This window comes from Sinohyriopsis cumingii, chromosome 13 (assembly GCF_028554795.1).
Source record: "Sinohyriopsis cumingii isolate HCF-2022 chromosome 13, ASM2855479v2, whole genome shotgun sequence".
Lineage (NCBI taxonomy): Eukaryota > Metazoa > Mollusca > Bivalvia > Unionida > Unionidae > Sinohyriopsis > Sinohyriopsis cumingii.
In genome coordinates, this window is record NC_142973.1 from 32669710 (window position 1) to 32685810 (window position 16101).

General features: G+C 36.9%; 1 protein-coding gene across 1 annotated transcript in view; it reads right to left on the bottom strand.

Moving 5' to 3' along the window:
• The window catches only part of LOC149785160 (low-density lipoprotein receptor-related protein 4-like), a 172658-nt gene extending 163749 nt beyond the window's left edge, over window positions 1–8909 (bottom strand). The window contains exon 1 of the mRNA XM_089978939.1: window positions 8777–8909. Within this exon, the coding sequence (XP_089835065.1) occupies window positions 8777–8822 (46 nt within the window). The 5' untranslated portion in view covers window positions 8823–8909. The remainder of the gene's footprint in view (window positions 1–8776) is intronic.
• Window positions 8910–16101: the final 7192 nt, after the last annotated feature.

Below are 16101 nucleotides of genomic sequence, written 5' to 3' on the forward strand. Positions count from 1 at the left end.
TAATTCTCAAAAAATGGGTGTTTCCAGATCATCTCTCTTTTGTTGCCAGTACAGCATCTAATTGAGCTGGTTTAGACCAGTTCTTGAAGTATTTAGCACATTATATATATATATATATATATATATATATATATATATATATATATATATATATATATATATATATATATATATATAATGTTTAATATCAAAAATCCAAATAAAATTTACAAAATTGATTTTGTACATCTAAATGGGCTGGTTGAGACCAGTATTTGATATGCTTAGTACATTATACTGTATACACTAATCATTACAATATATATATAATGTTTACAAAAAAATACATTCCTAACTTAATTTTAAAAACAGTACAATAGGAAACATGTTCCCTTTTTTTTGCCTGTCTTGTTTAAACAAGTAGCTTTACATTTTAAATGGGGTGGGGGACTGGGATTTTTGAGACAACAAATTTCCAGTATACAAATAGATTAAACAAAACACACTCTTTCTCTGGCTTTGTAGGGAAAATCAAACTAATTCTATCCATCATATTAGTTAAAAATACTTTTGGAGATAAAATATATAAACAAATCCAGGCTGAAATGAAAATCCAAATTGTTGTGATAATTTAAAAATGATCCCTATTTCACTGTACTGTCCTTAGAGTCAGACATTTTGATTTTGATAACATTCTTACCAGGTTGTGGCAAACACAGTTCTATCAAAAGAGGGAGCTGGGGGGAGTGGTGGTGAACTGGGAAATTTGATTTGTAACCTCAACCTAAATGTTGGGGGCAATCAATATAACATTTATCACTACCTTAAAATACATACATCAAATAGATGTCTAAATGTTCAAAATAAACAAACAAGTTATTAGCTTAAACAACAAGAAACCACTGCTAAGAAAAATAGCTACAGAAGTGGTCCAAATGTGATTAGGTAGAAATATGGCTGATATTGATGACAGAGTCATGGCATTAACATCATGAATCTCAAAACAGCATTTATCAGAAAGTTAAATATAAAACCAATGGCACAGAGTAATGTCCCTGTCTAATGTAGCTTAACCACCGGTCTCTGTTAACTCAAATACTCCTCTACACCATGCATAACACAGATAAAAGGCCAAATTCACAACCAGGAACATAAAGTGTGTGAAGATAAACAATAACTATGCAACAATTATACTGACATTGTGTCATGTGAAAAGTGTATTACTTATTGGAATAGACAATCCATTATATTTTTGTGAAATTTTTGGGTGCACTTATTTCATGGTATCTGGCATGCAATTTTAAGTCAATTCAGCCATAATACATATAGAAAAGAGCTGACACCGACTTAAAAAAGTTCATTTTCAACGCCAGTCTCAACTGGTCAGCTATATAAATTTTTAAACCAACAAAATCTCATCATACAGTTGTTGTACTCTATAATGTACAAGCACCAGATTTTGCAGTAGGTAGTCAAACCAAATAAAATTGGGGTAAACCTTCCCCATCAAAGTAATCAACAATTGCATTGGTGATCTTTATTTTAGATAACAGCCATGAAGCATAGGAGAAAGTGAAATGTCTCTTTCCTCTACAATTTAACCCAAGGGCTGACTGCAGATTTTTATCAACTACGCAAAATTGATGTATGCCTTTTGTGAAAACAATAATAAAGGAGACAAGATGTTTACAAATCCCTGTTCAACTGAGGTCCAGTCTAGTCAGTCAGACTGTAGGTCTGTGCATTCTCATATCACTTAGACAAACTGATAAAGCACTGTTAATTTGAGGCCATGGACAGGGTACCCTATTGTACTATTCATTTAATCTAACATAAGAACATATAAAATAGGCATATATTCTGTTTTACCTTTGACAAAAGTTTTTAATTTGCTCTATTTACCCTACCAACTGACCCATCAAATGTCAGCAGTGATTGCTGAATAAGACCAAATTTAGTATACATGACTTAGACAATTGACCACATTTTAGTTGAATAATACAGCAACACTGAACAGCAATATCTAACAAACCTTAAGGGCCAAATATTATGAAATTTATTGGTTAAATCCAATGCCATCAGCTATAAAATGTCAAAAAAGTTAATCAAGAAAACTGAATAAAATTTGGTAAACTTGTATAAACCATACCTTCTAAAAGAAATTTATTAGGACACATGCACTATTACAGAGTTCAATCTAGACAGCGCCATTGGCGCACTTTTTACGTAAATGGCATGCTTGCAATTGGTCAGTTGGCCAAACTGAAGACTGGCATTTCAACTAGCTCTATTTTTTCAAATTCCCATCATCATCACTTTTATGATCTTAATATCAAATGCTGCAAAGCTGACACACCGATCTTTTCGGCACTTGTTCCAATAGTCCACTGTAAATAGGAATTTTTTTGTCAGATCAAAGCTCTGAATAGATTCAGAATATTGGAGAAAATGAAGTGGATTTGATAATTTTTTAGTAGAAAGTTCTCAGAACTGAAAGTAACCAAACCAGAAACTGTTACAAATATTTGCCATGAATTGTCAACAGAGCCTGAAGCCATCAGCAGAATTAAGAAAAAATGCATTGACACATGCAAAAGAAATCCAATCACCAATGGTTGTTCCAACTCACAATATTTTTTCTTGTTTCAGAGCACAATCATTTGACCTTTATACTTTAGTCAGTAAAATTTGTGCAACATATGTTCATTTATTTTTATCCTCTGTATTTTAAATTGGCCCACTCACACTGCATGACAAGGCCAAACTGGCCCACTCACACTAAATGACATGGCCGAAATTGGCCCACTCAGACTACATGGCAGGGCCAAATTGGCTCACTCAAGCTACATCACCAGGCAGGGCCAAATTGGCCCACTTTACTCCAAACCTATATTGAACACCGATTTTATATAAAAGTTAAAAATATCAACAATACTGCATGCAACACTATTACAACTGTTCATAATAAGTAATATGTATACACTAACTGTTATAGGAGTTAAAAATAATCAATATTGTATACAACGAACATTACAATAGCTAAAAATAATACTGTATACAACGACCGTTATAATACATGTAATTAAAAATAATAAAATCTGTAACGCAATGACTGTTGCAAGAGTTTAAAAAAATAAAAAAAAAGCATACAGGATTGAAAACCCATTTAAGATATTGAAAATGTTGGTAAATTTTTTGCCACACTGTGCACATACAAGACACTGGCATCCATTGTCAACGCTAGAGAAAAACATCAGGTGACCACCCCTCAGCTGGATATAGATTTGAATATATTCATCAGCATACAATGAAGAACTGCAAATCAATCGCAATATGATATTCATCACTTAAAAGTCATGCCGTTACAAACAATTTTCTTTCCCTATGAAGATATCAGAACCATTGAAGTGGCCTTATTTTATGATTTATAAATGATAGCAAATTACACCCAATATGCTGCTTTAAAAAGAGCAGATCTATTATAAGCTCATTCATTACAGATGTAACAGCATGCCTTAAGATAAACCTAAATATATAATCTAACACACGTATTATGTGTACTTGCTTAAAGGTTAAGTCTACCCGCAAACAAAGATCTAGATCTGCCATAGCATAATGTGCATGCAGATCAAGGTCTGTGTTGCTTGTTCAACTAAACACTCCAAACAAACTGCACAGACCCAGATTTGCCTGCTCATTAAGCAACATCAGATCTGGGTCAGTGCAGTTTGCAGTTGTACTGGACTTATAAGTGAGTATGGGCAGTATAACAAAGGAATGAAAATTACATTTGTTGTCTATAAGGAGAAAATGGTGAACACCTGCCTGTGTTTAATAGTCATCTATGTTTGCGTTCAAAGTACATGTTGGACACCTGAGATTATTGACTGATTGGTCTCAATTACCATGGCCAAACTAAATTTACTGTGCAGAAACCCTTTGTTCTTATTTTTAAATACTTGCCATCTGTACTCGCTGATACATCTGATCTTAGACAACAAATTTTATCTGGGTCTGTGCAGTTTGTAAGGAGTAATCAGTAGAACAAAAAACATTGTCCCTGATCTACATGCATATCATGCTACAGCAGATCAGGATCTTTGTTGTTTGCAGTTTGTCTCAACTTATAAGTGAGTAATAATGGTATCATGACCTTTGGACCACACAATTACATTAATAGGTTTCTTTCTTACCATAATTATAAGCTATTCACAAAGTGTGGCAGAGAAACTAGCTCAAGAACAAAAGCTATTGTTTAAAGACCATTTTTATTTCATAAACAATGATCTTAACCTTTGACATTTTTACCAAAATCAATAGGCCACTTCCTTACCTTTTAAAAGTGCAAGTCATCCACTGTCTTTGGTCAAGTTATGTGGTTTCAAACAAAAGTGCTAATTATAGAAATGGAGAAAGTAGGGCCTAGGGCCTAGTGGCCAATGCCAGACCAAAAAGACGAACAATTTTTAAAAAACCCAAAAGGGGTCAGAAATACCCTAGCCTGTGTTTTGTTTACAGATTTATTCATTTCTGCAACAAAAATTCAATTTTCCAACATTTTTTTACAGTCACTGAAGTCAAGCTATAGTACAGTTTTGTCTATTTTCCATGTACACCCAAATAAGCATGTCACTGTATAGGCAGGCCTCCATTATTTCTCCAAAAACTTTTACACACAATTCCTTGATTATAATGTGAGACTTTTTTTATTTTTTTATGTATATATATACAAATGTTAGGTAACCAAATCTGATCTTCCATGGCTCCCCTAATGTGAGACAGAGGTACAAATGTTAGGTAACCAAATCTGGGTATACAATATAAAACTGAAATGTACAAAAAGTATCAAGACAATGTAACATATAAATCATTGCTATTCTTTTTTTTCCCCACAAGATGCTGTTCTTTTTTTATAAAAGTTTTTCACAGAATCTGTATTGGATTTTACTTAAGTGTTCATGTAATAGCTATGTAACATCTAAAAAAGTGTTGTTAAACTACAAACATACTTATCTTACATACCATATAAGCCTTTCAATATAAGATTTGTCATTGAAAGCATTTATGCTCGTTTTTATTTGAATGCATAACCTCTATATGATTGTTTTAAAAACTATACTTGTTAATATAATATCCATATTTACCATTATCCTGTCAGGCACTTTGAGCCAAAGATTATATCTTATAAACTGAGTGTCTTGAAAACAACTTGTAATTAAGGTCTCCCTTTAACATGCTGTTTACATTTTAATTTTAGGTGTTCAGTAAAAGTCAGTAGAAAATCTATACAGACCTTGTGTTATGTGTTAATTTACAAAACTTGAATCAACTGCCTCAAATGCACTAACAAACAAGGTGTGAAAATTACAGATTTATTATATTTTTTTACATCTGACTATTGGTCTATGTTAACGTTGCGAGACTATAGTGATAGAAATGTGTTTATCTTCATTGTCAAGCACTAACTGCACCCAATTCTCACAAAATAAGAAAATATATGTGTACTTATATGAAAGTGACAGTCGTATCATATTAACCATCAACTCTGTGGGCTTGCACAGAATGATGACATGGTTAATAATTAATTAAAACAGGGTGATCTAGGTATTAAACATCTGGCCCTACCCTTCTACAATTCTGTGTTGAAGTGATAGCATACAAACAAGGAACATCCACTGTTGGCTTTCTTGGGCATCAAGTATAAGCATATTTACTCGCACCTGCACAGGCACTTGTATACCCTATCTAACCCTTTAGTACTATCCCTACTATGATGTTTTCAGGATAATCATACAAATCCATTCATCTGTTTATTATCTACAAAAGGTAAAAGTGAGGACATTATTCAGTACAATATGGGAACATATAAGGAAAATAAAATATGGGAGACAAATGAAACATTTGAAAGTACTAGGTAACTCTAAGGATTATACCTGTCAAAATGACACCTGGACACTTGACTTTTATATGACTCAAAGGCAAACAGAAATCTGACAATAGCTGAGCTGACCCAAGAATGATAGATCACAATATTGTTGCTATAATGTACAGTCAACCTTAATAAAATTAATTCAAGAGTTCTGAGGAGATGCACTAGACACTGCTCTCTTTCTCTCTTATATATTTACTCAAAGCTCCAAAGCTCACACTAAAATACAATCAAGAGGCAAATGAAAATTAAGCACCTATTTCTTTTGTCCAAGTATGCTAACCAATATATCACAATAACGACAGGTTTAAAAAAGAGGTGTGAGGCATTGTCCAGTCAAACCCCATTTTTAATCTGTTAAAACAATACAGTACCTTTCTTCATTTAAAAGCTCCTCAAGTACCCATTTCAAATGCCAAGCACATACCAAGTTTCTCATCTTATCATTTTAAGTAAGATTGTCTCAATTTGTCAGGTGTTTTTCAGTTCTATCCATGTGACTGCATTTTAGACACACCAGTGAGCATGCATTTTATAAAAGACAGCTTGTAAAACTGAACAAGCCTTTGGGGGATTTGAGCATGCCACAACATATGACAACATAGTATCACAATTTCAAGCTCATAAATTCACTACCAAGAATCTTGCCTAATATTTTCCCAGTGAAGTTGCTGCAAACAGCTGGACCATAAAACTCAACATTAGATTCTGAGTCATATTCTAGTCTGGGATATTCATTAATCCATGACAGAAACTTTGGTACAAATTTTGTACAGTCATAAATAGCTATTTTTCTTTGAAACATGTTCCTTAGATTTACCTGAAAAAACTTCAAGTTTTCTTTTTTTTCCTTGATATGCTAGAAGACCATTCTCTCGAAACATAAAAAAACCCACATGAAAACAAGACATTTTGTAAAGATTTATTTACACTCACAAAATTAATGATTTTAAGAGTACTTATTGTATTCATTTGCTTAACAAGTATCACCTAGTCGACCTGAAAGTCTGTGAAACCCATATCTGTACCAACATTATGATCATGTAAAATATAAATAGTAATTTCCTATTTATCAAAACTTGCTTTAATTAGTAAATATTCACATTATCATATCTGCACAAGAAAAATATGAAACTGAAAATATAAAAGTGACTGCAAATTTTAAATGGCAGCCAACCAAAACAAATCTGCTATGATAAATTAGCAGTGCTTTAATAGTTATATTGATACTCATCAATGGATCAACCTTTCATTTCAATCAAATGAGTACAGGCAATGAAACTTCTGAAAGGCACTTTATCAACATCCATTTCTGATATGAAATGATTAAATCACAGGAGTCGTTTCATTGTTTTTTTGCATGATTATACTGACGATCAACTTTAATGAACAATATCATGTTTGACACAGAACAATTACGCTAATGCAGTTGCCTCTGTTGCATTCAAATGACAACATTCACATAAATGTGGAAGGATAAAATGAAATGAGACAGCCAGTGATTCTAACTAAGGTAACTATTCCTCCAAAGTGATAAAAAGCCAGGCTAAAAAAAAAAATCTAATAAGTCTGTGCAGTATAGTATATGAATGACTCAAGGCCAGGATATGCTGAAAATGCCTTAAGTTAGAGTTGCTGACACTCTGCAAAAAAGCCATTTTAAAATGCAACGAAAACATGAATGAGAGCTCTCTTTAAAACAGCACACACCCTTGAAAAAAAATGAAAAATCCACCTCCGATATAGAAATGTGCTGCACTCCTGGAGAATAATAGTCTTAAACTTGATGCTAATAGATAGTTCCCAAATGACATCATCATCAGCCATATTTGTGGTATGCTGACAGATTTACCATTGAGTTTATATGGTGTTTGGATGTTGAAATAAATTCATTGAATCTCAAGATATTGTTACAAAAGATACATACATAAACAGAACGCAAACCAGGATTTCTCTATGCATCTATATTTGCATTTATAAATAGATTTTGCTACAGTATGCCTTGTTCAAAATGGTCAGTTTTGGTGATCGCATATTGGAGAAACTGCCAGATTGCCCATCATCCAGGTAAAATGGGCAGAAAATTGTCTGCTAGTGACCTTATCGGGAAGCATCTGTTATATGAAACAGACTCAGGGCAAACGAATTTGTTTTGTCAGTTGATGATATAAGTTACGGAAGGTCTAAATTCAGTAAATTCCTTTCCATTTTTGCCATGGAAGTACTGATGCTACCTTATTTGAGTACAAAATGGTGTAAATAAGATACCTTGACAAAAACAAAAGCCAAAATATTAGTTTTGCATCTTTCACCTTCGATCAGCTGTATGTAATTTCTCAACTAAACATAAACTGTAGATTAATTAAGTACTCATATTTTTGTCCTTGGATATGCCAAACTTAAATGATTGGACACTGAAACTAAAAATGACAGATTCAAATTAGCAACATAAGTGTCCTCTTTCTTTCCATTCTACAGGCAAAAGTAATAATCCTTTTTGACCACCCACCCATAAAAGGGCTCCTCAGTGTCACAACCTGAATCGTTGATTGACAAATGTTTGAGGCACATCGAGGGAATGAGTGCATGATATCCTTCCATGAATACTAATTGAGTTTCTTCCTTTTTTAAAGCAACATTCAGGCGTAACTTGTTTACATGTCAAAATAAAGATACATTTTCGTCGTGTGTGAAACAATGATGCATTAAAGCAATAGAAACGTCAAGTTAACTTAAGATGTATGGCTTGTGAGACCCCCCCCCCAAAAAAAAATACTGGCGCCTTGCTGACTGTTGTTAACACTAATCAAAGTAAGAAATTAGCAGAATCTATAAAATATCCAAAAACGAATAATAATTGCTGCTTACCTTCTGAATATATCCATAGAATAGCACAAAAGGCCAAGGCCTTCATTTTCTGCACACTAACTTCTGCATCAGTAACTTCTATATAACATTCCACCCTAAGGTTGTTTACAAAATGTATCGAGCACTAATCGACAGCGTGAGAAATAGGTCGGTATGACAGTTGAGTTACATCAAAAATGCTCTTAACAGATAGAAACGAAACGAATATTAAACATTTTGTGCCTAGAGTATACGAACACCAGAATAATGTTGCGTGTTCTTTGTACATATATCCATCTTCGCTAGCCAAAAGTAAATAATATATATCCTTGGCCAGTATATAATACTGTAGTATTGTTGCTTACAATTTACCAGTAAATAATGGGCCTGACACTTTTTAAAAATTTCCGCCTGTAAATAGGTGTACAAAAGATCTTGCTCTGATTTATGTCTATGGCAAAAAAACCATCGTAATGCATCTGTTAAATAATATTTTTAAAAACTTATTTTCAGGTCATAGAACATCATAAAAGTAAATCGCTCTACCATCCTCACCGCCAGCAAAAAATATCAAATGATCGTTACTTATAGCAGCTGAATTTGTTATGTGTATGTTAATTGTTATATCAGTTGTAATCTCAGTTCTCTGACTAAAGTGGAACGATTAAGAATACAGCGACGCCCTGTGAAAAACATTGTGCTGACATCAGAAACCATGTTGATAAAAGAAAAAAGTGTTGACGCTGAAGCTTACAATTAAGTAGTAATAGGGGGTTGTATAGAGAAAATGGAAAACCCAGTCAAAACGGTTGTATAGAGAAAATGGAAAACCCAGTCAAAAAGGTCGTGGGGAATTGAACATGGGGAATATTGAGACTGTATAGCGACAAGGGAAAGTGAGATTGTTGTGTAGGGACAATAGGAATGGAACAGGTGAGGTGACATCACGGTACTGAACATTGTAAACAATGTGGCCTGGGGCTGACCTCAATCGGACCATATAGCGGGGGGAAAAAACCAGGAACATTTGGCGGGGGGGATATGGACATATATAACACAAACATTATACAGACATAGATTGATGATTATCAATCAATCATACGTAAACTATAAAATCGACTAAACAATTTTAGGCAAGAAAGCAAATCTTTTTGAGGCATATGAGTGGCCCTGAAAAGGGTCTTTGATTTTTATGTTGACATCATTCCGCTAACATAGAGGTCATCGTATAGGTCTTCTCTTCCTCAAACTTCTTCTGACTTCTGAACTGTAGATGAGAACTCGCTTCAGACAGCATTGTCTCCCCACATAAATTCTTATTTTCCAAACGCTCGTATCGGTAATCCGGATGATTGTCCACGATGATTTCACTTACATGGGTAAGTCCGTACGGAAGAGCATCGACGATACGAGAGTAGATGATAGAACATTAGTCCATATCTTGTGACGAGAACAGGTGAAGGCAATGAAATGAACATCGGTTATTCATGGCGGACGAGCGAATCGAAACGGATTCAGTTTTTGTCACCAATCCTAACACGCGTTACAAATTTCAGTCACAGTGTGGAGTCTGTCTTCCAATCCGAAGAGAGCTGCCTGTGACGTCACATTCACTATATAGATGCGCTAGCGTCTGTGGGAAATGAATCAATGCCACAAAACGATGAATTGGGGGTGTACCGGCAATGGAGACGAGAAGCGATGGTATATCAGCGGCTACCAAAGTCAACACAGTCTTACTTCCAAAAGAGACCAATGTCAATTGAGATTTAATCGATTTTCTTTCTTCTTCGCAGAATTTGTTCCAGTACCAGTACCTTCGCCACCTGCTACTTCTTTACCACACGTCGAGGTTTTTAAACAGAGACAGAAAGAAGAATTGGAGAAATTTTTACAACAACAGAAAGAAGCAGAAAAAGCTTTTCTCCTTCAACAGTAACTGCGAGAAGAAGAAGAGGAAAGAAGGAAACGACAGGAAGAAGCAGCAGAGAACAAACAAGGTCTAAGAGAGAAGGAGGAATATGAAAGTCAAACGGTGACAGTACTCTTAGATATTTTGGCAGAGTTAAGGAGTGTGAAACAAATGCAGCAGACTTCTTTATTACGACCCAAGAAAAGAAAAAACCTTCCTGAGATACCACCCCTAGTGATTTCTACCAAATCATTGACAGGAGCAAGACCAGCACTAGGCATTGGCCGTAGCAAAGGCTTAATGCAGTTAAAGCTGATTACGTCCCGTTCCTGAGTTTGTATTTTAAAAAACAAACACCCAACGGTTCTTTTCAGGGCAACTCACTTCTCTCGAAAAGAGATAGTATTCATTTTTGCCAAAATCAATTAAAACTCAAAATCCCCTTTTTCTTCCATGTTGTACGTGACATGATGTGTGACATCACGAGTGAAGGTCCAAATTCTAAAACAAAATCAAAACTAAGAGACACTTACGTTCTCTACCTGGTTTATTCTGTTAAAATGTACAATCCAATTAACAACACAACACTTTAAAAAGTTCATAGACTTATTCTGTGCCTCTGTTCACTCTCCCTGTTGTTGTTTTGTGTGTATGTGGAATTTCTTCACTTTCACAGGTTTTTCCTCTTCTGCCTCACTTTCTCCTCGTATTCTTCTCTTCTTTATTTTTCTCTTTCTGGAAGTGTCTGGGTTATTCCTTTGGGAGGATACATCTTCTTCCTGTTCCGAACCCCTCTATTCCTCTTGATCCTGTTTTCTATATAGGGAATTCTGAAGACCAATGTCCGTTCTCTTAATAATGATAACAGGTATCTTGACTTTTGTCTTTTCTGACACCCGTCTTGCTTTTTTGACGGTCTGGACACTCGGTAGCCCAATGCCCTTTCTTCTTACAGATATAGCAAGTATCTTGACTTTTATCTCGAAAGGAGGGGGAGTATTCCGTCGGCTTGTCTGAAGAAGAAAAAAAAAAAACTTTCGTATGACACCTCGCAAAGCTCTGATCAGAAGTTCTCTTTGGGTTCTTCCATCGTTCTGGTCGGTTTGAGAGTGAAATGATTACCGGGAGAAAAGACACTGCCCATTTATGTAGGCAAGACCCTGGTTTTACATGGATATAGGGACCCATCGTGTTTAAAATTGTAGTCATTTGACTTTTTGCAGTCAAGATGAAACGATCGCATCATTTCATAGACAAAGCAGAAGAAAGTTAGAGGCAGAAACGTGATTTATCGCCTCGCACAGTAGCTGAAGTCTTGGCTCAAGTTTATGCCAGCGATTTTGAAGATGACATGAGTGAGCCATAATCCAGACCCAGAGAGTCTACACCCATCCAAAGTTCACCACCACCAGTAATCCATGAAAAGTACTACCAGATGTGTTTAGCCTGTGTCATCATGGTGGGACAAACTTATGCCGACAAGAACGACACGACAGAATGGAAAATAGCCTGGAAAACTATCGAAAAATTGAACCAAGCCAAACAACGAAGTGAAACAGAACTCTTGGTACAGCAAGCGGGGCTATCAAAAAACACGCCTTGCCACATTCCTGAAATGCAAAAAGTGCAAGACCTCTTAGCTCAACGCTACACCTTGAAAGTACACCTTCAAGAAGTGCGCGGACCTTTGTTGTTTCGAGACAATGATTTCAAAGAGAGAAAATCGATTCACATCTATCATCACAATGAACATTTCGATGCCATCACCAGTATCGCGAGTAGTTAGGGGGGTCACCCTAGCCTCAATGGGAATTAGCATTACAGAGACCCCTGGGTCACTCTAGCCTCAATGGAAATTTAACATGGAGAAAAATCGTGGGTCACTCTAGGCTCAAGGGGAATTTAACATGGGAAAAAGTCTTGGGTCACTCTAGCCTCAAGGAGAATTGAACATGGGAAAAAGTCTTGGGTCACTCTAGCCTCAAGGGGAATTGAACATGGGAAAAAGTCGTGGGTCACTCTAGCCTCAAGGGGAATTGAACATGGGATTTTTTTTAAAATTTAAATTTAAATTTAAATTTAAAAAAGGGGTAGGCAATTGAAAAGGCATTCTCTTTTCGAGAAATATGGCTGGCCCTGAAAAGGGCCTTTGGGTTTATGTTAATGTATCCATTAACATAAAGGGCACCGCATTGGTCTTCTTCTTGTCCTTAGGCTGAGTCTCACTGTAGGACCGTAAATCAGGACTCTTTTGAGGCATCCTTGTCTTTCTACGTAGATCCTACGTATCCACATACTGGTGTTTGTCCTGTGGACAACGGTCCACTTGGATCGGACATACATGGGTATGTCCGTCCGGAACATCATGGAAGACACAAGCGTAGAAGATTGCACATCGGTCCACATCTTGAAGCGACGAGAACAGGTGAATCAATGCACTGAACTGCGTTTATTTATAGGTAGAGGTAGGATTGAAACGGATTGAGTTCATTCACCAATCCAAACACGCGTTACAAAATTCAGTCAGCCCGCATCCAATCCGAAGAGAGTAGTCTGTGACGTCAGTTGGTCTATATAGATTCGCTAGCGCTTGTGTGCAGTCAATCTATGCGACAGTGATTCAACATGACGGAAATTCAGAAAACGATCCATTGGGGTGCACCAACAGGGGAGACTGCCCAAGGGAACCCGGACTTACTTTCAGAAGAGGTGAATTGGGATTTTGTGGATTTTCTCTCCTTGCAAGAATTTGTTCCGGAACCTTCGTTACCTTCTTCATTACCGCAAGTGGAGAATTTTAGACAGAGACAGAAAGAAGAATTGGAGAAATTTATACAACGACAAAAGGAAGCGGAACAGGCTTTTCTCCTACAGCAACAGCAGCAAGAAGAAGAGGTAAGAAAAAAAACAACAGCAACAACAGCAAGAAGAAGTAGCAGCAAAGAAACAGGAGGGTGAAAATCAAACGGTCACGGTACTGTTGGACATTTTAGCGGAGTTAAGAAGTCTGAAACAAATGTATCAGACTTCCTTATTACGACCGAAGAGAATACGACCTTCCCGAGCTAAACACGTCAACCCTGTGACTAATCCTACTGTACCACCCTTAGTGATTTCAACCCAATCATCATCATCAACATTACGCAGTCCAGAAGTAGGCCTTGGCCGTGGCAAAGGCTTAAGGCAGTTAAAGTTGATTGCTTAAACTCACCCCTACACCTAAATAAAAAGGCCCTTTTCAGGGCCACCCACATTTCTCGAAAAGAAATACAATTTCAATTTGCCAATAACTCAAAAAAAAACCCCACCCATTTTACCCTTATAGTACGTTTCTTTGTATGAGTGCGTGAGTGTACTTTCTTATTTAAAAATCACAACTCAAAGACACTTAACTTGTATCGTTAATTTATTCTTTTATCCATTGTTACAATGCAATTCACAATTCACAACACAACACTTTAATTAAAAGTTCATTGACTTCTTCTTCTTTCTCCTTGTTTAGTCTCTCTGTTTTTTTAATTTTTTCACCGTCACACTCTTTTCCTCTTCTTCCTCCTCCTCGCTTTTTTCCCTTCTTTTTTTCTCCTGTTTCTTTTTCTTCATCTGTCTTCTTTCTTCCTCAGAAGAATCCCTCTCTTCCTCTGAAGAATCCCTCTCTTCTTCTGAAGAATTCCTCTTTTCTTCTGATTCCTCTTGTTTCTTTTTTGGGCAATCTGGAGACCAATGTCCTTTTTCTTTACAATAATAACAGGTATCTTTACTTTTGTCTTTTTTAGCCCCTGTTTTCTTTCTTTTTTGACGGTCTGGACACTCTGAAGACCAATGCCCTTTCTTCTGACAGATATAGCAAGTATCTTGACTTTTATCTCGAAAGGAAGGAGAGTAGTCCGTCGGCTGGTCTGAAGAGAATTTTCTAATGACTCCTCGCAAAGCTCTGATGAAACGTTCCATCTGGGTAATCTCTTCCATCGTTGTGCTCGGCTTGAGAGTGAAATGAATAGTGAAAGGACAAGACACACACCCTTTTATATCCGCTGGTCTGCCATGACTATAAATTAGTCTATGGTGTTTAAACTTGAGTCATTTGACGTTTTGCACTCAAGATGAAACGATCCTATTCATTCGAGAAGAAAGAAGAAGAAAGTAAGAGGCAGAAACGTGATCTATCGCCTCGAACCAGGGCTGAAATCTTGGCACAAATTCATGCCAGTGATTTTGAAGAGGACATGAGTGAACCAGAATCCGAACCCTTTAAACCAAGTTCACCACCCTTAGTCAACCCTGAAAAGTACTATTCCATTCGAGAGACGGAAAAGCGCTCCTCTAGAAAATTTAGAACCACGGCTTACACCTACACGGTGAAGTTTAAAGATTTCAAGGCCGACGTACCATTGGAGAAAGCAGAAGGGTTCATCACCGAGATGTGGGATTCTTTGCTCACCGCACTCAAGCGACAATGTCAACCCAAAGAAGACGATCGCTTGACACTATCCATAGATCACGACGGTTTGAAATCCCCTGTTTGGATCGAGTTTAGCAGACCCGCAGAACTAACCCCTTCCAAAGTCATGGACAAGATTCTACACGTACAACAATCTAATGACCAGTTTGACATCACCGATGGTAAAGCCACACTGAAAATGGCCCACGTCTCTCCTCCTCAAGGGACTGGACGCAAAAAGATGTTATTGGTGGACGACCTTCGCAACACCAAAACAAGTCTCGTCCGAATTAACAACCCTCAAGACCAGATGTGTTTAGCTCGAGCCATCGTGGTGGGACGAAGCTATGCCAACAAGAACGACACGACAGAATGGAAAAGAGCCTGGAAAACTATTCGACAATCGGACCGAGCCAAACAACGAAACGAAGCAGAACTCCTGTTGCAACAAGCTGGTCTGTCCAAAGACACACCCTGTGGCATTCCTGAGATGCAAAAATTGCAAGATGCCCTAGCTCCACGCTACACCTTGAAAGTGCACCCTCAAGAAATGCGCGGGCCTCTGTTGTTTCGAGGCCAAGATTTTAAGGACGGAAAATACATTCACCTTTATCATCACGATGAACATTTCGATACCATTACCAGTATCACTGGATTCCTGGGATATGTTTATTATTGTGAGAAATGTGACTATGGTTATAATAATCGAGAGCAACACAAGCATTGTGGATCGAAATGCCCAGGATGTTTGGCCTCTCCACCCTGTCTGAGCGAAGAACCAGTGCCTTGTTCGACTTGTCTGCGCACGTTTGTCAGCCCTACCTGTTACCAACAACACTTGAAGACGCAAGGTTCACAGAAGAAATCTGCTTGTCAGGTCCTGAGATTGTGCCCTACCTGTGGACAAGGCATACTTACCAATAAGGCCAAGGCACACGTATGTCGAGGAAAGACAAAATGTCACATTTGTCACCACATCGTGGACTTGGAACA